The 23,001-nt window shown below is 40.1% G+C and overlaps 1 protein-coding gene across 9 annotated transcripts in view; it reads right to left on the bottom strand.

Moving 5' to 3' along the window:
* The window catches only part of LOC118349920 (uncharacterized), a 586,341-nt gene that overhangs the window by 377,411 nt on the left and 185,929 nt on the right, over window positions 1-23,001 (bottom strand). For all 9 annotated transcript variants that reach the window (XR_007408488.1, XR_007408490.1, XR_007408489.1 and 6 more), the window contains exon 5: window positions 12,927-12,967. Coding sequence is in view for 6 of the 9 variants with exons in the window: in XM_049106055.1 (XP_048962012.1) it covers window positions 12,927-12,967 (41 nt within the window). In the remaining 3 variants the exon portion in view is untranslated. The remainder of the gene's footprint in view (window positions 1-12,926; window positions 12,968-23,001) is intronic.

Raw genomic sequence — 23,001 nt, 5'->3', positions numbered from 1 at the left:
GAGAAGGAGGCAGAGACAAGGGGAGAAGCAGGCTCCCCGAAGAGCAGGGAACCCAACAAGGGACTCAATCCCAAGACCCCAGGATCATGACCTGAGCCGAAGGCAAATGCTTAACTAACTGAGCCACTCAGGCACTCCTAACATTTGAAAAATTTATAATTAAATCTAACTAAGTTCATTGTGCATTAAAATCAGGAGAGAAGGGATCCCTGGGTGGCGCAGCGGTTTAACGCCTGCCTTTGGCCCAGGGCGTGATCCTAGAGATGCGGGATCGAATCCCACGTCGGGCTCCTGGTGCATGGAGCCTGCTTCTCCCTCTGCCTGTGTCAGTGCCTCTCTTTCTCACTGTGTGCCTATCATAAATAAATTTTTAAAAAATTAAAAAAAAAAATCAGGAGAGAAGGGTGCCTGAGTGGCTCAGTTGGTTAAGCATCTGACTCTGGATTTCAGGGTCATGAGTTCGAGCCCCATGTTGGGCTTCATACTGGGCATAGAGCCTACTTTAATTAATTAATTAATTAATATCAAGAGAGATTTAAGTCTTTGATTTGTAAATCGCAAGGTAAGCCTCATTGAGGCTTGTGTATCTCCCACTCTAATACAGCCAATATTGATGTGGAGCATTAAGAAATCATTTGATCTACTCTGAAACTGCAAGCTCACACCAAATAAGTACTACTCCCTGATCAGTTGCTCATAAGTCACTAAAAGACTATTAACTTTATCAATAGGATCTTTTTCACCTTAGTTTTCTGTTAATCATCTTGCAATATATATTATTAACAGCAATAATCATTTAAGAATTCAGTGCTATAAAACATAACTAAATCCATGTTGGGATTCTGTATGCCTTGGCCTGATCCCATCTGTCCAGCTTCCTTTTGCTTTGAGAAGTTTAGACATTTCATGCTTGAAAAGATCTCCATTTCTGAAATGTGAATGACTTTTAGACTCTTGAAATACTTAGGAGACTTTCTAATTTAGAGGAAATAAAGTTTGGCTTCCTAAGGACATAGGTCAAGGTTGAGATAATCTGTCAAATATGTCAAATGAAGGAGGAGTTGGCTAGGGCATATTTTAATATTCTAATTGTATTTGATGCCAGTGTTTCTGTATCATCTAATTGCAAAAATTACACTCTCGTTTCCGATAGATAACAATATAGTTATTTTAAGAGCCAAAGGAATATATGCCAACAGATTATTATGTGTTAATAGATGTAAAATATGCCTTTTTACAATGATCCACATGAAGAGAAAAAAAATGTTTAACATCCATTGCTTCCATCTTCACCTTACCTTCACTCAGCAAATATTTACTGACTGTCTTTTGGGTGCCAGACATTACACAGTCATTGCTCTTTAGAAACACCCAGTTCAACAGGGAGACAGACACATAAACAATGACAATTTAATATGCTATTTGCTGTAACAAAGGGGTCACAGACAAAGGAATATTGACAGAGGCTTCAAGAGAAAACATCCGGGCTAGGCTGGTGAGTAAGTGGCACAGTCTCCAGGAGGAAGAGGAGAAAGGAGGAGGAACCAAGAAAAGGACAGGTCCATTCATGGACAGAACAGGAAAGAGCATTATTCCTCAACAACAGTAGGACCCAGGACACTTGAAACAGAGGATGAGGAGGGAGAAGACAGGAGGACAATTCAGAAAAACCAGTTTGGGAAGGGTCTTGTCTACCCTGGAGGATATGAAGCAAGGGAAAGAAGTCATCAGAAACTTCCTTCAGAATCCAGCTCTGGAGACAGTATCTGTTGCCAGCAAGAAATGATAAGAGAGTGAATGAAAACACAGTCCAGGGATATTTAGCAGATGAAACAGAAAAGACAGTGACTCAATTGGCTGTGAGGAAGGAGTCGTCAAGGATAAATCCCAGCTTCTAACTTGGACCCATTCTAAAGACAAACAATATAAGGAGAAAATATTGGGTGTAGAGAATGAATTTGTTTCTAATCTGTTGGTGTCTAACGTGATGTATCTCCCACATAACTAGATGGAGCCTTATAGCAGAACAGTCAGAACAGGAATGTGGGTTTTAAGAGAGCCACCAAGGGGCTAGAGACAAAGAAGTCAGCGATTAATAAGTTACTGAAGTCTCTGGGGACAGATGAAATCAAACAAGGAAAATATAGTATTGTAATAAATGTAATTGAAAACCGATTGGAAGTTTCACTACACAGTTCCCTTTGTTTCAAAGTTTGTAAGCCATGTTCCAAAACAATCATAAAAAAAAATAACTATGCACTGTTCTTCCATCAACAGTGAACTCCACTTCTAGGGGAGCCTGGGTGGCTCAATCGGCTAAGTATCTGCTTTCAGCTGAGGTCATGATCCCAGACCATGGGGCTCTCTGCTTAGGAGGGGAGTCTGCTTCAGCCTCGCCCTCTATGCCTGCTTTCTCTCTCTTAAATAAATAAATAAAATCTTTTTAAAAATAAATAACAACAACAACAAAACCACAGTGAACTCCACTTCTAGAAGGCCAATTAGTAACTCCTATCTCCTACCTACTCCAGCCTGGGTAGAGTTACAATGGGTGATTAAATAGAACACAGAGTCAGCAGGCCCTGTTCTACCTAAGTTCTCATCAAAACCCCAAAGCATTAGTAGCCTCACTTACATAGAACACTTCTCCCCTCTATTCCTTACCACAGCCTTGTCCCTCCTGTTTTGTTTTTTTTTTTTTTTTGGGGGGGGGGGGAGTATATCTATATGTCAAACATACACTACAAACTACAAACCCCTCTTGGAGCAGTTGGTATAGGATAAAATATGATTAATTACTTCAGATATAAATATGGTGAGGAGGAATCATATTGCTTTAGATATCTGTGAGGAAACAGTGAAGGAGTCAGAACTAGAATGGGTGAAAGGAATTACAAAGTCCAAGCAAAATGTGGGTTGCCCCATTAATAATTGGTTTTGGGCATCTAAGTCCACCTCACCTATCTCTAAGTGTACAATGCTCCTGGCAGGAGAACTGAGATGGAGGCCGAGAGTACAGGAAAATTCCTCCAAATTTTAGGCACTCAAGAACTAATATAAAGTAAGAGAGGGACCTAGCAAAGACTCTGGTATTCAATCCCTCTTCCAGAAATCCAGGAAAGCCAATGCTACTAAAGCATCTGAAATTGAAAATAGCATTCTTATCAGAAATCTTTGATAGCAAAATATTGTAGAAAGATCCCCAAACCAGGAAATGTGAAAAAACCAAGAGTCTTGAAGGGTCAAATACCCCAAGTTGACCTGAGCTTTGCAAACTTCATTTATGCATTCAGCAAAGTGATCCTGTGCTGTACTATTGCCCTGACAGAGACAGATGTACTGAGAGACGAAAAACACCTGGAGACTTTTTGCTCCCATCTCCTAACATAATGTTCTAAATAAAATATCTTAATATTCTGTGAGGTCTCTCATTATCACCAGCCACATCTCCAGAAATAAAGAAATATGAACTGCTGGTATCTTGTTAGGCCTGTCTTTCAGAAGTTGCTTTGGGGGCTTTCCTGACTTGCCCTCAAGATTTTTCAGACTGCTCTGTAATAAAGATGATTGAAATGCATATTGTGTTAACAGATACTTCCTTGGAAGGAAATAAACAGGCGGACAATACCTCACTCATCAGAAACAGCCAGACATACCTATAGGGTATGCAAAGCAAGCCAAAATTCTTCATGTTTTGAAAAGTAAAAATAATTTAATACAGATCTACTAAGAAAAATGTGCCAGCAATACTCAAGATGATGTCATATCAGCTGCTAAGTTCAGGTCAACTACAGTGCAACACGAGGCTTAGGCCTGGAGACCAGCAGAACCCAATCCACTGTGCCCCCAAAACCAATCCACACACTTGCTCATAATCTACCCAAATAACACTTTCCACTCTGGATAGTGATACAGTAATTTGGGTATCAAATTCTGGCCTTTCAAATGCTAGGCACAGAATATACTGGAGATATCCAGTCTACAAAGTGTTGTGTAGTTCAGAGGGGGCCATAAAACCTCACTTGAGCACTGTCAAAATAAAGAAGTTTGATTTTCCTCAACCATTCCGTGTCCGTCATCACTGACCCCGATGCTACCAGATGAAAACTGATGTGCCCCTGCCTAAAATATGGGCAGCAATCAAGGCAAGAGAAATTGACAGGAAAAAGTAGAAATCAGATAAGAGAACCCTGGAGAGCTGGGTTTGGGTTTTGTTTAATGCTTACTCTTAGCCGATGCATCTCACGATCCACTTCTACCCACAAAGTTCTCAGGTAAGGTAAGGAGGGCAGCCGGCACCACCACCACAAGGATATGTCTGCCCTCCAAAACGCCACTTCTCTACTTTCTTTAGGAAAATTCTGCTGAAGTGTCTCTTCTGCTCTCCTAAAACTATCACCACATAGTAAGTATAAGCATCATTTCAATAAAAGCAGAGTAGGAGGAGGTCAAGGCTGTGTATACATCCTAACGCCCTAGTGATAGGGACAGAGCAGATTTATGGCCCTGGTCAAGTGTTTTTATCTTTCCATAGGAGACAGCTAGTTAGGACTACAAGAGTGAGATACTAACAAGAATGCAGTCCCTCTCACTCGTTATCATTTGTAAATTCCCTGCCCAATTTGATAACAAATATCACTTTTTCTTCAGTGTCATTGGCAAAGAAAAGAAAAAAACATCACTGTGATAACAAAGGTGCCATTATTTCTGGTAGCATTTTCCTGGGTCCTGTTAATAATCACACATGCAGTCGACGCATGGCCCTAGGTTCTCACATCACTAAATAAATACTGCCTAGTGGCAAATATTAGTTATCCCCAACTTTGCATTCCAAAGGAGTCATGAAACCTATCAGAAAGGTCAGATCTCAGTAAATAAGGCCAAGGCAAAAAAATGTTTTAAAAGTCTCCTATTCACACTATTTCCTAGTTTCAACACCAATTCCTGTGTCTCTGAATCTCAGTGGCATTTCCAACAGACATAACAGTGGTCATTGTGATTCCATTATATTTGACATTATGCATTTGATTGCAGTAGTTTATAAAAACAGAGTCCTAGATGCAGCTTCTAGATCAGGGACTTTTAAGATTTGTTAAATACAGGGTACAAGAACGGCCTTAAATTACACATTCAAAATTTGTGTACATATAGTTTTCTCAGGAAAAATTCCACAGTTTTCTTAAATTCTCAAGGACTCATACTACACTTCCCTTTTTAGAAGAACTGAGAGCAAACTGATTGTTCTCGATTCTTGCTGTGCATCAGAAGAATCTATGGAGAACCTTTATAAAAAATCTGTGTCCTAAGACTCCACTTTACCCTGACTAAATCAGAATCTTGATAGACAAGGCCCACATGCATTAATCTAAAAAAAAAAAAAAAGAAAAAAAAAAAAGCCTCTTGAATGATTATAGTACACACCAGGGCTCTGAAACATTATGTAGCTTCAACAGAAAGTTCTTTTTGTCCAATCACTGAACTTTAAACCTAGAAGAATCCTATGAAATAAAAAAATTAGAACATTCCTTTTATAGGGAGGAGCCAGATCTGTTGAGAAACTTGCCCAGGACCATAACTAGTTAGAAATGGAACTGCTGCCAGGACTCTAGTTGCTCAAAACAAGATTATATGCAAATGGATTCTCCCCTGAAAGATAAAATATGAACCCCAAAATGTACTGCTTTTAGATTCTTTAAAATCACAATTACTTTTTTATAAGAAAAATCATAAAATCGGGTTTAACATTCTTTCTACTCAGTTTTCTACAACCACCTCCTGAATTTCTTTAACAGAAAAAGTTCACCCCTTATATCTCATATGTAAAAATTAACCAACATCTGCATAAAGACTGTAGTAAATATACAAGAATCATAATAGTAGGGATAAGCCACAGAGGGTAGTTGATTATGATAAATACTCGGTGAAGATTGGCTGACCCCTTTATCAACTGGGTGAGAAATTCCTGATTATCCTAATTATGGCTCACCACAATTGTTTGTACTTTTCATTCTAGCTGTTTTATTTTAATTATCAAAAAAAGAACCAGACCATCCCCACAAAGGGAGATAAAACAGCCAAGGAATCTCCTGTGCTTCAGAAGGTATTTACATATCCCAAACCAGAATAGATCATTTAATAGATCAAATAGCATATTTATCCCAACAGAAAACTTTTAAATGCAATCCAAGTATAAGCGGGGGAAAAAAAGGAAAGGAGGAGGTGACATTTCCTTTGTTAAACTTCACAATAAATTTACACCCGGATTCAGCAAGTGCCTTTCAGTGGCTTCACAGTAGCTGAGATAATTATACTACAGCCCTCTTGATGTATGAGTCCCCATTGAGAGAAGTCAGCTGAATCCCAAGGACAGCATTCCAGGGCGGTAAAAAGAATTCTTTCAATACACACCCACTGAGTGGCTTGGTTCAGACAAGATTTCCCCCTACCCCAGTGAAGGAGACAGTAGAGGGCATGGGGCAGAGTTTATTTTGTTGACAGGAATGCAGGCAGGTACATGAAAACTGCTAACATGCAAGTACTCATCAGACACCAAGAACTGATCTCAAATTTTAACCTATTACCTCCAGGAGATCATAAATGCTAAAGGACTAAAAAGTTTCAATTTATATGTTTAACCTCTCAGAGAGCCTGGGACAATGCCTCACATACAATGGAGAATGAGTAGACAAGTGATGAATTGAATGAAAAGGAAAGTCCTGAACCTCAGTCCCAGAGGGCACAAGTATTCCCTGCAACTAATGGTGCTCCACACCACATCTTGTTTGGTTACCACTCCTCCCCCATCTGTATCTCTGGTGAAGGCAAAGTGTCTAGTCCCTGGCAGGGGCACATTTTATATATAAATGACAGGAGAGCAAGCCACCTTCAAGGAACCTAACAATTTTATATATTTTATCCTTATTTCCGGTTTCTTCCTATTAAAGTGTCAGTTCTACAAAGACAGGAAGTCATGTCTGCATACAGATATTACAAACATGGCTAAGCTAATACGTAAGCAAAAAAGAAGTAACCAATATAAATATTTTTTAATATATGTTATCAAACAAATAAATATTTAAGTAAAAACAGACTGGGCTTCACCCTGGAGAGACAAGAACCATAAGGCATCATCCTACCTGGTAGGTCTCACTCTTGTCACTGTGTAACATGGACATGATCCAGGCTGAAGTGGAAGCTGAAACTTTCCTGCTAGAAGTCTTTTCATTTATGTGATATTAATACTTTATAAATGCAAAATTATACATATTTTGCAATAAATGCTCATTCTAATCCTGTAGGTGGTGCCATCCTTAGCCCCAGGCCACAAGACTCCATGGCCAAAAGCACATGCCCACTAGGATCCCTGAAACCCCTTCTGTATCGTGGTCTAGGCACTATGGCCCTATGTTCCCTGTTCAAACAGCCCAAGTTCATTTATATAGAGACTGTGCAGGATTTGCCCCCAGATACTCACCGAACCTTCAACAGACAAACCCAAGGTCCACAAGGTGAGGTGTGGACAAGAGTATCCACATGTAGCCTCATGCATGCTAGGCCCATGCTTCTGTTCATGCTACCTGGCCAGGGGAAGATAGCTCAAGAATTTGAACACTAGGGGCACCTGGGTAGCTCAGTCGGTTAAGCATCTGCCTTCAGCTCAGGTCATGATCCCAGGGTCCTGGGATTGAGTCCCACATGGGGTTCCTTGGCTCAACAAGGAACCTGTTTCTCCCTCTCCTGCTCCTGCTCCCCCTGCTTATGTTCTCTCTCAATCTCTCTCTCTGTCAAACAAATAAACAAAACCTTAAAAAGAAAAAAAAAAAAAAAAAGAATTTGGAAACTCAAAATTTAAACCTGGCCTTCAAGGTTATCATGAAGGTATATTTTTCAGAGTAGGACAAGTGCTGAACATAATGACAGTTTTTTAGTTTGATTTATAACTTCCAAATACTTACCTATACAGAATGTGGACCTGCATTCACATTCTTGTCCTGGGCACCACAAAGAAAGCAGGGCAGTGTTAGGGAAACGGGCTCAGGGCAGGCGGCCGTCGTAAGGGTCCAGAGCCAGTCACCAGGAGAACCAGACCTCAAATCCAACCCTCTACACCCTCACTGTCACTTCTCAGAGCAAACCTTCTCTCCCCTCCACTCCACTGCTTCCAAACACCTGGGTGTGGCCTCTCATGTCGTGATTCCATCACCCTGAAGAGTTGAGGCCACCGGTCTGGGAACCCAGAGGCCACCCTCCGGCATCCTGCGCTTTCTCATCAATACCACAGGAGCCAAACGCAGGCAACTTTAAGTCCAAATGTTTGCTCTACCTGTGCATGCTTGTAGCTACCTGTAGTGTAGACAGAATTTATGCTACAGGTAAGCAAGCAGTGACACATGCCTCAGGAACCTCACAAGATGCAGCCTGAGGCTTCTGAACATACATCTTTTTATAACTCTAAACCCAGAAGTGCATTAGTGTTCTTGCAAAACAGGCTGTACGGCAGTTTAGAAAGCCTACATATAATACCTTCATAAGACCTGTACTTAGAGATCCTTTCATCCAAGAAATTCAAAGCACTTTACAAGCTCCGAGCCATTCAGCCAAACACTCCAGGGAGGTATGCAGGTGGCCAGGGTTATACTCATTGACAAAGAAACTGAGGCAGGCTGACAGCCTTAAGTACCGTTCTTTAAAACAGTCTGTGCTTTTGGAAAATAAATGGCTTTAAACATCCACAAAAACACACCACCGATATGGGGGAGGGGGGCGAGACTTGTACTATTTTTATAGAAATGAAATTGAATGTAACAGAATTAAATACTATGTCACAGAAATCTAGGCCTTGCTGTACTTCTTTCAACCAAAAGGCCAAAAATGTACGCTCTGTCCACTGCAAGTAGCATATCATTAGATTTGAGATCCCATTACCCATTACCTTTCAAAATGCAAATTTCACAATCACAAATTTTAAACAGAAATCACACACTACACGCCCCCAATCAGATTAGGCTCTTACACCTTTGGTCAAAAAGCACTTAGCAAAGGTGATTAGCATGTTCTCTCTAGGCTAGATAGGAATCAATTTCAAACCAGAGATTACCTTCATTTGCTTTTTAGTGGGAGGTAAATGGCCCCAGGGAAGTCTGTCTGAGAGTGGTGGAGGAAGAGTCCTCATAAATAAAGAAGATTAGGCATTCAGGAAGAATAAAACATATAAAGTAGCCCTTGCAGTTACCTTCATATAAGCAAAACAAACTCTGCACTGAAAACATGTATCTCAAAGTTCTATTCTTAATAATCCAGCACTTAGTGAACACTTATTGTATGCTATCCGCTCTTCTGGGTGTCTGGGTGTTTAGAAATAAACTATTTTACAGACAAGGAAGCTGGCTCAAAAAAAAAAAAAAAAATTGACCCACACAGCCTCAAAGAGCTCATGGTGGTGCTGGGAAAAAAAAAAAAAAAAATCATTTGTTCACTCACTAAGCTCAACTGCACAGAGTCTGAAATACAAACGTTTACATCAATCTTCCAGGAAGCTTTCCATCTGATGGAGGAATGTGCACATGAAACAGGTTTCAAACAGGCACCTCAGAAACACAGGAGCAAAGCAGTGGAGGCAGAAGAGGGCTGGGGCAGGAAGGAGGGTTTGCAGAGAGAAGGTCCATTCCAACAGGCAAATTAGGGGAAGGGGGAAGGAACTTTAGACCGGTGGAAATGTCTTATGCTAATGTACCAAGACATTCAAGAAACAAACCCAAGTCACCTGGGTTGTCTGGCATGGCTCCAGAGAGCCAGGATACATGAGAAGAGTTAGTAAAATGTAATCTGGGGCTGGATAGGTATGGGTAGATAGGCATTGGATATCCAGAGCTAAGGTATACACAACTGTCAAAGTAATTAACTGCTCAGTAAGATAAGTTTCCTGGAGGAGGGCTGGGGGGAACCTCCCTTGGATTCTAGAGTGGTGGTTTTTGTCTCCTATTGTTTAAAAGGACTGACCGGTTTATTCTTCATCATTAGAGCTAGCACAGAGATAATGGCCTACAGGTACCACTGCCAGCACCTTCCTTATATTAATTATTTCAGACAAACCCAAAAAGGTAAATTTTATTACTATGACCATATTCCAGTAGAACTGAGGCACAGTGATGTTCCAGAAGAAACACCTGCTAGATGGGACTTTATGGGCTTCGTGTCCACAAAGCACACCGCAAACCAAGTGCAGAATTATTGCTAAGAACTTCCTTTCTCTCTAATTCCCTATGCTCTTTCCTCCCATCCTGTGCATCCTCACGATGCAAGTGTTGTGGACTCCCCAGGAGATGACTGATAAGCTCATGAACACTATCTTCTCGTCCATCACATAGTGCCTGCCACTTTCCTCCACTTCAGTCTCATGGAGGTCTATCTACCAATAAGAACCAGTGTCAGGGTGCCTCAGTGGCCCAGTCGTGTAAGTATCCAACTCTTGATTTCAACTCAGGTCATGATCTCAGGGTCATGAGATCAAGCCCTATGTCCAGCTTCATGTTCATCATGGAGTCAGCTTGCAATCCTCTCCCTCTTCCACTCCTGACTAGCACATTCTCTGTCTCCCTCTCTCTCTCTCTCAAAATAAAAAAATAAAATAAAAAGAAAATCAAAGGAAAGAGCCAATGTCAAAGGTGCCATGCCCAATGTACTAATTTAGCTGCTGAGACACCAACAATATCATATCCACCTATTATCCACACCACCTACTCTTATTGCTGCCAACCCCAATCCATGATGGAGTGAGTGGTGTCACTTTACATATCAATGTGGCACACAGATATTGGTCAATCAGTTCCCTTCAGTTTTTGGTTTCACCTTTTTTTTTTTTAATTTGGTCTTTTTAAAGATTTTTTTATGTATTTGAGAGATTGAGAGAGAGTGAGAGAAGGAGAGGGAAGGGGAAAGAGAGAGAGGGACAGAGCAAGCATGAGCAGAGGAGGGTCAGAGGGAGAAGCAGAGTCCCTGCTGAGCAGGGAGCCTGACGAGGGGCTTGATCCCAGCATCCTGAGATTATGATCTGGACCAAAGGCAGACACTTAACTGACTGAGCCACTCAGGTGCCCCTGGTTTCACTTTAACATCATCAAATATCCTTAGGTTTCTAGCCTGATTCTAGGAGGTGTTGAATTGTAGAATAACCCAAATGATTGTCAGCATGCCCTCCTTGAACTCCTCCTCCCTTCTAACACATTTTGAAGCTTGGTTTACATAAACAATCCTCCATTGGTTAACAAGCTCCTTTAGACAAACATGAAAGATGCATAAAGTCCACAATTCAGGTTTTGAGATTTGTAAAGTACTTAGAATAGTTCATGGCACATAGGAAGCACTCATTAACCATTGTTTGTTATCATAAGTATTTATTCTCAGATATGTATACTTAAAATAGTTATTGCTTTGATTGTATAAGGTGCCACCAGGTTACCTGTCCTTTCAATATTTCTTGTCCAATTCAACTAACTCTTCCCATTGAACCAGGTCTTTCCCACAGTTTCCTCCAACAATGACAAAAATAGACTCCTAGAAACCAAAACACCAGACCTCTAGACTTGCCAAGACAAGACTGAATTTAAGACTATGAGTAAGCATGGAGCAGGCCAAAGCCATACCACTGGTTACACCTTAAAGTCTGCTTTCACGCATGCATTTAGAAGTATCCATGGATGGGCGAGACTCCTGAACGATAATATAGACTACACCTGACCAAAGAGCCCCCTCCTGCTGACCTGACTGAGGGCTAAAAAAGAATCATGGCCACATGCCTTGCACTTCGGTTGACATGTTGACACAAACCCAGCTGCTGTCAGACTGTGTGACCTCACCCCAGGATGGGAGCCAGACACTTCACTTGAGATCTCTGCATTTATCAGATATGGAAGGTGTTTACTTGCTTTCTCTTTTGGCAAAACAAAAGAGAGCAGGGACCAGAGGAGGTGAGAAGGTAGAACCACAAACTGTCCAGACTCCATTACCCTAAATTACTTGATGAATCAATATTCCTTGTTCCCGTTTCAATAGGAGGTAAACAACTATTAAAAATATCTGATCTTGGGACAGCTGGGTGGCTCAGTCAGTTAGGTGTCTGCCTTCAGCTCAGGCCACGATCCCAGGGTCCTGGGATCAAGCCCCACATCAGGCTCCCTGCTCAGTGGGAAGCCTGCTTCTCCCTCTCCCTCTGACCCTCCTTCTGCTCCTGCTCTCCCTCACTTTAAAATAAATAAAATAGGGATCCCTGGGTGGCGCAGCGGTTTGGCGCCTGCCTTTGGCCCAGGGCGCGATCCTGGAGACCCGGGATCGAATCCCACGTCGGGCTCTCGGTGCATGGAGCCTGCTTCTCCCTCTGCCTGTGTCTCTGCGCCTCTCTCTCTCTGTGACTATCATAAATAAAAAAAAAAAAAAAAAAAAAAAAAAGATTTAAAAAAAATAAAATAAAATAAAATAAAAATAAAATAAATAAAATATTTTTTTTTAAATCTGATCTTCATTGTGCTTTTAATCTCTTTTCCCCCTATATCAGAGAATGAATATTCGTAGCCTCCTCACTAAAGGGTATCCCCCTTCAGGGCAACCTCAGGCAAAACCCATTTCCCTCTTCTTCTACCTTTATACCCTTCTTCTATCACTCCTTGGTCAGTAGACTGCAGTCCATTAACTGTGACAGAGTCCAGCATCCTGGCACATCCCTTCCTCAGCATGTCCCAGTGGGAAAGCCAAGATCACACTCATTGTAGACATTGTCCTGATTCTTGGCTGGTTGAATGATCTCAGGCCAGTTTCCTCACCTCTACCTCTGCAGCCCTATCACCACCAAAATCCTCCCAAGTTATGAGCCCACAAGGTGTTCCACCATGCACAGACACCAAGAATCACGGGAAACCAGATCCCAGTCTTACCGTATAGGTGAAAGAGCTGTGTCCGTAGGAGTGGGGGCCACCTAGGGAACAAATTAAGACAACTGAATATAGTAGGGAAAAAAAGAAAACAAAAGAAACACTTCATCTTAGCCCCTAAGTGGAATTCAAAAGTGTGAGGGCCCACAGCGCAATGCAGAAGAGCTGTCAAGGAGCCCAGTGGTACACCTGAAATCTTTCCTCTCTACCAAGGCAGACTATTTTTATATCTGATGTACTAGAAAGGGAAAATTAGGCAGATGGAGTGTGTTTTTATACATATTTTTTAAAAATTAGAATATAGCACTGACTTTACAAAAATGGCTTAGCGAGTTGTTTCACCACTGATTTTAAAGTAATTTTAGGTGTTTTTAAGACATACAGCCATTTATTAGGTGATATAAAGCATAGGCAATCAAGAAATAATATTTCAATGGAACTGAATAGCTCTCTACTCTTTCTTTTTAGGAAAGATCAAGCTAGGGCCAAAATGTTCCACTCTGTTCCCTCTTCTTCATTTAACGAATGTCCCATGTGTCAATAACACACATTTAGAAGCTCCAAACAGAGGAAGCCATATGTATGACCACATACATTGAAGAATTTAATCAGTTAATGTTCAGGATCTACCCAAACACTGACAGCACACAATCAATGGAAGAAGTTACTTTGTAAATTGGATTTTTTTTCCCCCTTGAATTTGAGATCTAGAAGCCTGCATGGCTTGACTTCCCTGGAAATTTTCCAGATCTGCACTTCAGTTTCAACTTTGTAGATTGGGCTTTGTTTCTTAAAGACAATAGTGAATGGTTTTGCTACTAGCTATTAAATCTGCTTTTAAGAGCAGTCTAGGTATTCTTTGCGAGAGGCTTCTGTTATTCTCATCACATGTTTTTATTTTTGATTTTTCTTCTTTCTTCTCCATTTTAAATCCCCTCTCTTGGTGGCACGCCTAAGTGCTCAGGTAATATACATACAAATGCTTCAACGGACAGATGGGTAAGTACCATCTCGGGGTGCCCATACTTCTTAGTGAAAAAAGTACCCACAACAGAGTGCAGTAATTTCATCCCCTCAAGTGCTATAATGATCCCTGCAGGGGTTAGTTTGCAAATAAAATTGCAGCACAATGGATATATAAATTAAGGCTACCAATAATGCTTGACAATACAATGAACTAAGTTTTCTAATATTCCCATTTCTAATACACGCATTGCACAAAACCAGAAATATCACTTTAAAACCAGTAGCAACATAAAACTTGTTAAACTATTTTTTTTTTTTGCAAAGTCAGTGCTATATCCTCATGTTTTCTAAATCAATAAAATGGTTTTCAGGAATGAAATATATACTCCAGGAGGGTAAACCTCCAAAGAGAGATCCTTTTTTTTTTTTTTTTTTTTGAGAGATCCTTTTTTTTAACTGGAACTTCTCAGCTTTGTAGTTTAATCTCCAGAGGCACAGGATACTTGGGCAGCACATTAATGACCAATGTTGAAGACATCTTTGCTAAAGTGCTAAATCCCAACTGGGTATCTTGTCATTAAATTTTAATACATTATTATCCCCATTTTATAGGTGAGGAAATGAAGGCAGAGAGAAGTAAAATAATTGGCCTAAGGTGACATGGCTAGTAAGTGGTAGAACCAGAATGTGAAGCTGAGAACGCCAGCTCCAGAGAATTTAGCTACCGTTCAAGATCACCCCAGTAGTAGTACTCAAGTCTCTACTTTTAAAGGGGTGGGAGGACTTTGCTTATGAGACATTCTTCCTGCCCAAAGCCCAGAAACAGCATTCCTACTAAGGTCCCCCTGAATTATGGGGATTGGTGTCTACCCACCTGTTCCACTTGCTTTTAGGAATCTAGACACGCTCTGTCTCCAGAACTGTGCATATACCATGGAATGTCAAGGCCATCAATATTATATCACATGAACCTGAAGGTCGGTTCAAAAGGGTACCAGTTATTTATGGGAATGTGTTAGTCACCTCAGGCAGAGAGGAGAAAACGAAGAGCTTGGAAATGTTCCCATTTTACCTTAATCTTTAACATAAGAACTCTACTGCCAACTACTAACACATTCCAAAGTCAAAGGTAAAATCAGTATTTTTAACATAAAAATATCACTTGTAGTAGTCACTTTTTAGGATTTAATGTCACCAACAAGTCAAAAGATCCCATCACATTAGATAGTACCTGAAAGCTCTCAAAAGTAAGCAACTCCTCCAGAGTGAGGCTATACCTTAATTTGAGGGTGATTTTTGCTCTAAAGGTGGTATCTGCCATTTGTAAAGAACATGAGAATAAACAAAGCATAGAAGCCTGTATCTGAAAAAGAAGAAGAAGAAGAAGAAGAAGAAGAAGAAGAAGAAGAAGAAGCAGCAGCAGCAGCAGAAGCAGCAGCAGCCTGTATCTATACACTGGTGATGAAACAAACCATTTGAACATTAGCAGATGCCCTATTCTACTTCTGAATTTGCTTGTTTAAAAAAAAAAATCCTGGATAAAGCCCTCTCCAAGGCCAAATAAACCCTTTTGCCCTAAATACATATTTTTTCTTCTTTCTTTCTCTCTCTCTCTCTCTCTCTCTCTTTCTGTCACATGCACACACACACGCACACACAGTTGGGGAAAACTCTATAACCCCAACCCCCTATTTCAGCACTTCAAAACTGGAATGAAGTACATATAAATAAAAATGAAAGACTCAGAGAAACAGGCTAATTTTTGGTAAGCTCAAAAATAGATAACACTGCTAAATTTATCATTACACTACTAACATTCAATAATAAGAACTCACAAAAAAATCATCTGTGTTCTATAATTAGGCTACTGCGTTTCTCTGATGTCCCAACAACCTAAAGAATGTCAAGAAATAAAAAGTACAGGGCGAAGATATACAAAATTTAAGCACACCTACATAATTTAACCAGTGTTGATACGCTCACCTTTTTTAATGGAAATTTTAAAAGAGTAAGATGGGAAAATTCAGAGGACTCTACTGCTCAGCCTGAATGGGTATGTCCCAGAGAGTATCGAAAATTGTATTCTCCCATTTGAAATCCTCTGAGTTTTATCTTCTTGTTTTGACTAGAGGTCTCTTGATAAAGGGCCTGCAGTGTTATAAACTATCCCATTACTCACTCTCCTCAACTATCCCCAATGGAACAGGAAGGAGGTAAATCTTGGAGTCCTGCACTTCTATTCCTTAATCATACACATGAAGACCCCTCAAAGCAATAAATCTGTCTTTCACTGTAGCACCATGATTCACACCTAAAACACAGCGGAGAAGACAGGTACTTGGAAATGCCATGCCCCAAGAAAGGTATCTTAATACATTAAAAATAAGATTACTTAAGCAAACTGGTGGTGTTTCTTCTCAAACAAGACATCACACCAGCAAGTATATCATCCTAATTAAGAGTCATCAGCCGTGTTAAAGGCAAATTTTATAGAGCAAAGCTTTCCAAACAGAACATTTCAGGACTCAGTACCCTTTCTAAGCTCCATTAAAAGCAAACATCTATATCATGTTAACCCACTTGGGCATGACTTTAATTAGTGGAATTGGCCTGGTTGTTAGCATGACTTTCCTCTCATAAATTTGTCAGGGCAGAAACATGACCAATGAATGCTAAGTTTTAAGATGCTACCTAATTATATAAAACAACTCTTAGTTTTACATAGAAGTGGTTAAGAATCACAATATACTATCAATTCTCAAGAAAAATATTTGATGTTAACCCATTTTCCAAGATTATGCGCCCATTTATTGACTAGACCTTGAACAGAAAGAAGACATGTTTTCAATAGTCAGAGGATTCTTTTACTTTGAATTAAAAAAAAAAGGCAACTTTCCAGGTTTATGTGAATTTTTTAAATTTGGGTGGGTTTTCCTATTCAATACACCAGTGCATCACTTTTATTTATTTGTCTTGTTGGGGAGAGGCAGTAACAGAAGTGCACAGTCAATACTTTTAAGCACATTAAAATCTCTCTAGCTGGAGAATAAGAACAATGCCTCCCTCTTGCCAAGCAAAAGCCAGCAGCCAACAGAACAAGGCCAAATGATAGAAAACACCTCCTGCAGATTTTACTAAACTTTTTTGTTGAGTTTGCACCATTATTATCAGCTGCCCTTCACAACTGCCAGCCTGTTACATCAAATTTCCTATCAGCTCAGTATCAGTATGATAACAGTACAATGGTCTCCCAGCTCCTAGATTTGAGATTGATGAGTAGATGCTAATGAGGGCTCTGTCTGCAAGATATTTTTTTATATTTGACTCCCTGACCTTAACTTTATTTCATTCAAAAATCTGGAACTAAAGCTCACATTGGGCGCTCAGAAATGCATGTAGACACTCTCTCAGCAAGAACCAGACCAAGCTGACAGACGGCTTCTTTAACTGCTTTTCAGCAAAATGGCCGCCTCAAGGATTAGCTCTGAAATGGCTGAGAACAGGAATTTTCCTAAGGACAAAGAATGACACATATTTTTCACAGGAGTAAATATATGGGATAAAAGCATTTTTTTAAATAAGAACACCATGGTACACTTGGAAGAAAAAAAAAACAGTACTGAAATTGAAAATAGATTTTGTTTCTTAAAGAATGAATTCAGTGCTACCACACTTTTAAGGTTGTTTTATTTTTTATTGATTTTAAAGAGCTTTCTAATAAGATTATATGCCCTACATTGTAGGGCCAAAAGCTCTTTGACTCAATTTAAATGAATTGTGGTCAGCTCAACTTTCAACAAAGGACTCTCTTATCCACACTCCATTAACATTATATTAAAACGAAAGTATCTCCTTTGACTTTTTGGTTGTGCTGCTGGAAAACACTAATAATAATGCCTGTGTCTGAATGTATATGCAAACAGAAATACACTTTCTCCAATAAGCCTGTGTTAACAGATCTGGCATCCATAGTAAAGTACATGGACACAATATGTTACTTAACAAAAGAGTACATCTTGATGAACGTTCCAGCACAAAACATGAGTTCGTGGGGATTATTTCAAACTTACTAGTGGCATAAATTAGTTTTTGAATGACACTTTTTTTTTTTTAAATCACAGTTGTGTTATGTTTTACCTCCAGCTTTAAAGCCATGCAAATGGAAGAAAACCAATCTTAGTAAACATTCCTCTGACTATCATCAGGTTTAGGAGAATGTTATTTCGAGACCTAAAGAACAATGCAGTATAAACCACAGATGCTGGTGCCTGTCAGATATGAAATGTCCAAAGATTAACCCACAGCAAACTCTCCCAGTACTGCATTCCAGGGTCACTTAAATCCGAATGTAAGGAAGACGCCTTTTGGCTAAAAATGTAGATGTCAGGCAGCTGCACGTCAGACTTTAAAAATGATCTTTGGAAAAATCTCACAGGCTTATGCTATCCTAAAACAGCAAATACTGACTTTTCTTTCTTTCTTTCTTTTCTTTTTTTTTTTTTAATGTAATACCAGTAAACCACATTCAAGGTCAGAAAAAGTCTACTTGGCCACCTGAATAACTCTGCCTTATTTGGTATCCAAAATTAAAAGGCAGAGATTTTAAAGTAGTAGTTAAAGGCTAGATTTCGATATGAAAACTTAAAATTGGGGCAGGGCATAAGCCAAAAGAAGGACAACTCATTTAATGGCATTTAGTAGGCTTATTTGTTAAATATACACGTTTTCATATACAGTCCACAAAGTAGTACTAAATTTAACCAAGAATGGCTAATGTCAAAACCAGACATATATGGAATGGTTATGTATGTTTTCAACAGTCCCAAAATTGTTAGGCCTGCCTCAAGTAGGCTAACAGATACCTAAGTATTATTAAAATTGTAAAATATATGAAGAGGTATGCAGATCAAGGAGCATGCTAGGCAAAACATGACTAAATTGAGATCCCTGGGTGGCTCAGGGGTTTGGCACCTGCCTTCAGCCCAGGGTGCGATCCTGGGGTCCCAGGCTTGAGTCCTGCATCGGGCTCTCGGCATGGGGCCTGATTCTCCCTCTGCCTGTGTCTCTGCCTCTCTCTCTCTCTGTCTATCATGAATAAATAAAATCTTAAAAAAAAAAGAAAAGATTAAATTATATCCTTAAATCTATCTTCCCTTTAAAATGCACCCCCATCAGACACACATTCACCACCACACAGAACACAACCAGAGGATTGCTCAGAGTCTACAGCCAAAATGACAGCCCGGCAGTTTGTGGGTTTTATAAATGGTGGTTTGAGATTTAGGTTTTGTTTCTCTATATAAATAAAATATCCATGGAAATATTCTCCTGACACTAGAGCATCACAAAAAAGATTCATAGACCAAGTGGTTTACAAATTTGTCGTGATCAAAGCAGAAGACCAGCTAGTTCAGAAGTCCCCTCTACCTGCCACTTGATTATGGATAGCCAGGCATAAAGCTGGTTTTATTGATTTGCCAGGAAATGCTCCCTGCCATCAAGTTTGGCACTCAATAATGAACCATAGATACTCGATTTCAATGAGGCACTAACAATCTTCCAAGGAACAGAACCAACTTTCTAACAACATCTTAAAGGTTGAGGAAGAGGGTGAGGAGGGAAAGCACAGACTCAAAGGATGGGTATTAAGGAGGAACAGAGGAGGCAGCAGAGTTTTCTATTATCTGAGGATCACGCTAAGGTACAATTATGTTCAGACTGCAAAACAAGTATGCATCTAAGAGTTTTGCACTCCAGGTCCCAGTATGAATAGAGTTTATGAGCTGAAGGGAAACTTTGCTGAAAGTTATCATGGTTTACTGGTGGGTATTTTTGTACAAATTAAAAAAAAAAAAAAAAAAAAAACACTTTTTTTTTTTTTTTTAAGCCCACCACTGATGCTGTGAAAGGCTCAAGAATTATACAAGGAAGCATAACTATGTCTCTCTAGCTCTGTCCGGTTGGATAACAAGCAGCTAGCAGCTCTTGAAGCTGAAAAGTTCAAAGAGGGAACTTGTTATACCAGAGCCCTAAATCTATAAATCTTACAGCTGACATTTCCCAACCTAGGGCAAAAACAGATTAGAAGATCAGGAGGGGCATTTCTATTCTTAAGGACAGAACCAGCAGCTGCTGTCCTCATTTGGAATACTTGGCTCATGCAAACTTGTTTACGCATTTGGTGTATTCATATAATTTGCCAATTTGCTAGGCCTGACACCAATAAGGTGGCTGGACATTTGCTGTTGTCCATTTGTTGACTCACACTAACTCCAGGCCTGATGCCACATAAAGAGAACCTGGCCAGCTAGCTGAGAGAAGTCTTGATAAAAGAACAAAGTCTTGATTTCTCTTTGGGGTAGCAGGGCGGGGGGGGGGCGGGGGGGGGGTGGTTGTCAAGAAGTATCTTTCCTTTTTAAATTTTTCTAATAACCCTCTTGTTTATTCCGTCCTTTTATCAAAGCTAGGTTGATTCCTAGAATGTTTCAATAAATAGTCATAACCACTACTCAAAAGTCAGGCACTTTAGGTAAAAACAGCTTTAGGTATTCAGCCCCAAAAGAACACCAGCTAAACAAACATTTAATCTGAGAATGCAAACACATAGCCAGTCTTGTTCATCCTAGCACATCATTGGGCCAAGCTTCTCTTGCTAGTGAGAAGCACAACTTCAGGAAGTTGCTTTTTTTTTGTTCTTTCCTTCTCTCACCCTGAGACAGCAACAATTCATACATACATACATCAATTCGTGATCTTTCCAGAGACCAGTGTTGTTCTTTTCCAGCTGTAATATTTAATGAAAAATCTCTAAAGTGGGGTAACAGAAAACTATGCATTTAAAAAAACATTCTTACTACACTAAGGGTATTTAAATATGGCCAGAACCACACATTTGGCTCACTCAGCCAATACATATAAGATTTCAGGAGCATCAAGAAGCCCTACTACTCTAGAACTCTCTTCTAGGCAGCTTGTCAGAGTACCCAAATCCCCACCCTTTGCTTAGTGTACTAGGCATCAACTCCCTTAGATAAAATACCTACTACCTCCTTAGCATCAATTTGCTTCATACAGGGATATAGAGACCAAGACCAAAAGGGCAGAAACAGTTCAACAGGTAAACCACAGTCTGAGGGGGGAATATAACAGAAGTTTTATTTAAGGAGAGAAGCTTATAACTGGTGTGGACTGTCACCAAAGGCAGTAGGAGGATCGAAGAAGAAGGAAAGAAGTCCAGGGAAGCCGACCAGAACACAGAGAATTTTCATCCCATACTGAAGTCAACAACATTGAGGCTTGGCTTCCTCCAGCAGAGAGGAGTCTCAAGATTTATTTTCTCATAATCTGCACCATCAATCAGGTAAGACCAACATGTATTTGCTGGGGAAAAAAGGGGAACAAAATCTTGCTTGCTTGTCTTGCTTGGAATTTGGCCCATCTCTCCCCATGCCCTGGGTACCCGCCAACTGTTTGCCTATAACCCACGGATACCTCCCTTCTTCCTCTTTGCTCTGTGTTCTCACTCTTTTCTCCCATCTTTTCATAAAATTCTAGGAATAAGAATTAAAATCCTCTTGGGATGCCTGGATGGCTCAGCAGTTGAGCATTTGCCTTCAACTCAGGTTGTGATCCAGGGGTCCTTGGATGGAGTCCCGCATCAGGCTCAGCCTGCTTCTCCCTCTGCCTCTCTCTCTCTGTGTCTCCCATGAATAAATAAAATCTTAAAAAACTAAAAAAAAAAAAAAAAAAAAAAAAAAAAAAGAATTAAAATCCTCTCCCCAAGTAAAGACAGGAACAATCTTTTTGAAATTCCATCCACCAAAGCTGTTTACATTGAGGAAAAGTGTTGGTCTGTTTACTCAGAGTACAGAGACTTTTAAGGGAAGGAAGGAAGGAAGGAAGGAAGGAAGGAAGGAAGGAAGGAAGGAAGGAAGGAAGGAAGGGAAGAAAAGAAAAGAGAAAAGAAAAGAAGAAAAGAAAAAAGAAAAGAAAGAAAGGAAAGGAAAGGAAAGGAAAAGAAAGAAAAGAAAAAAGAAAAGAAAAGAAAAGAAAAGTAAAGAAAAGAAAAAAAAGAAAAAGAAAAGAAAAAAAAAGAAAAGAAAAGAAAAGAAAAGAAAAGAAAAGAAAAGAAAAGAAAAGAAAAGAAAAGAAAAGAAAAGAAAAGAAAAGAAAAGATCTATTGATTTTGAGTCTAGGCTTCATCCCCCAGAACCAGTTGTTTCTCACAGTTGTTATTCTGGCAAAGTCACTTCCCTATTTAGGTTGCAGACCAACAGTTCAAAGCCTACCAAAACATTAAAATATTAGCTCTGTGAATGGGATGACATCCAACCAGAACTGGAAGATTAGGCTGAGGACACGGTCAACCAGAGCAGGCCTAGCTTTTACTGTGTGACCAAGCAGCATTTAACATTTTGGTAGTAAGATTACAGGAGCCTGGGCCATAGATCAGCTGACTCTGGTACCCAATTTGAAATGAGAAGCCTAAGGAACGTCCTGAAGTTTATGCAGTTGTGTTCAGTAGTCAGGTGAGCTCTCCTAAGGAGAACGTTCAGTTATCACATAAAGCAATCTCCCTACAGCAGAGAGCCCTAGTTCCCTCCCCCTCGCCGCCACTTGAGAATGGGATGGAAGCTCTGAGGAGGCTCAGCTCTGGCACAGTTGGAGCAGCAATGCCCAACACCTTTTATACCTCAAAAGACTATCACTTCTTTAAGCATCTAATGCTGCAAAGGAAGCAAAACTGGGTGAAGTCAAGTTCCAAGGAGTGGGAGTGTGGCACAGAGCAGAAGGCCCCCCAGGGATGGGGTTCTGTGGTGCAGCCAGAGGCCCCCAGGAATGGGGGTGGAAGCAGGAGAACACAGCGGAGTTCCCCACAAATTTAAATGTGGGAGATAAGCGGGCAAGTCACAAAGCTAGCATCTGATTAGGTGAAAAACGTGCATTATGGCTGAATAGACCATAAGAAGTTAATTTTTAAGTTTTTTCTACTTGTTCCCCTCATTCTTCCTTTTTACCCCCAAATGACAGTACCTATCCACTTTGTTCACAGCTCCACATTAGCTTATTCAACATCAAGCCACTTGAGAAAAATCGGGAGATAATTTACTCC

Source organism: Canis lupus, chromosome 35 (assembly GCF_003254725.2).
Source record: "Canis lupus dingo isolate Sandy chromosome 35, ASM325472v2, whole genome shotgun sequence".
NCBI classification, from domain to species: domain Eukaryota; kingdom Metazoa; phylum Chordata; class Mammalia; order Carnivora; family Canidae; genus Canis; species Canis lupus.
This window is presented reverse-complemented; position numbering and strand designations above follow the sequence as displayed.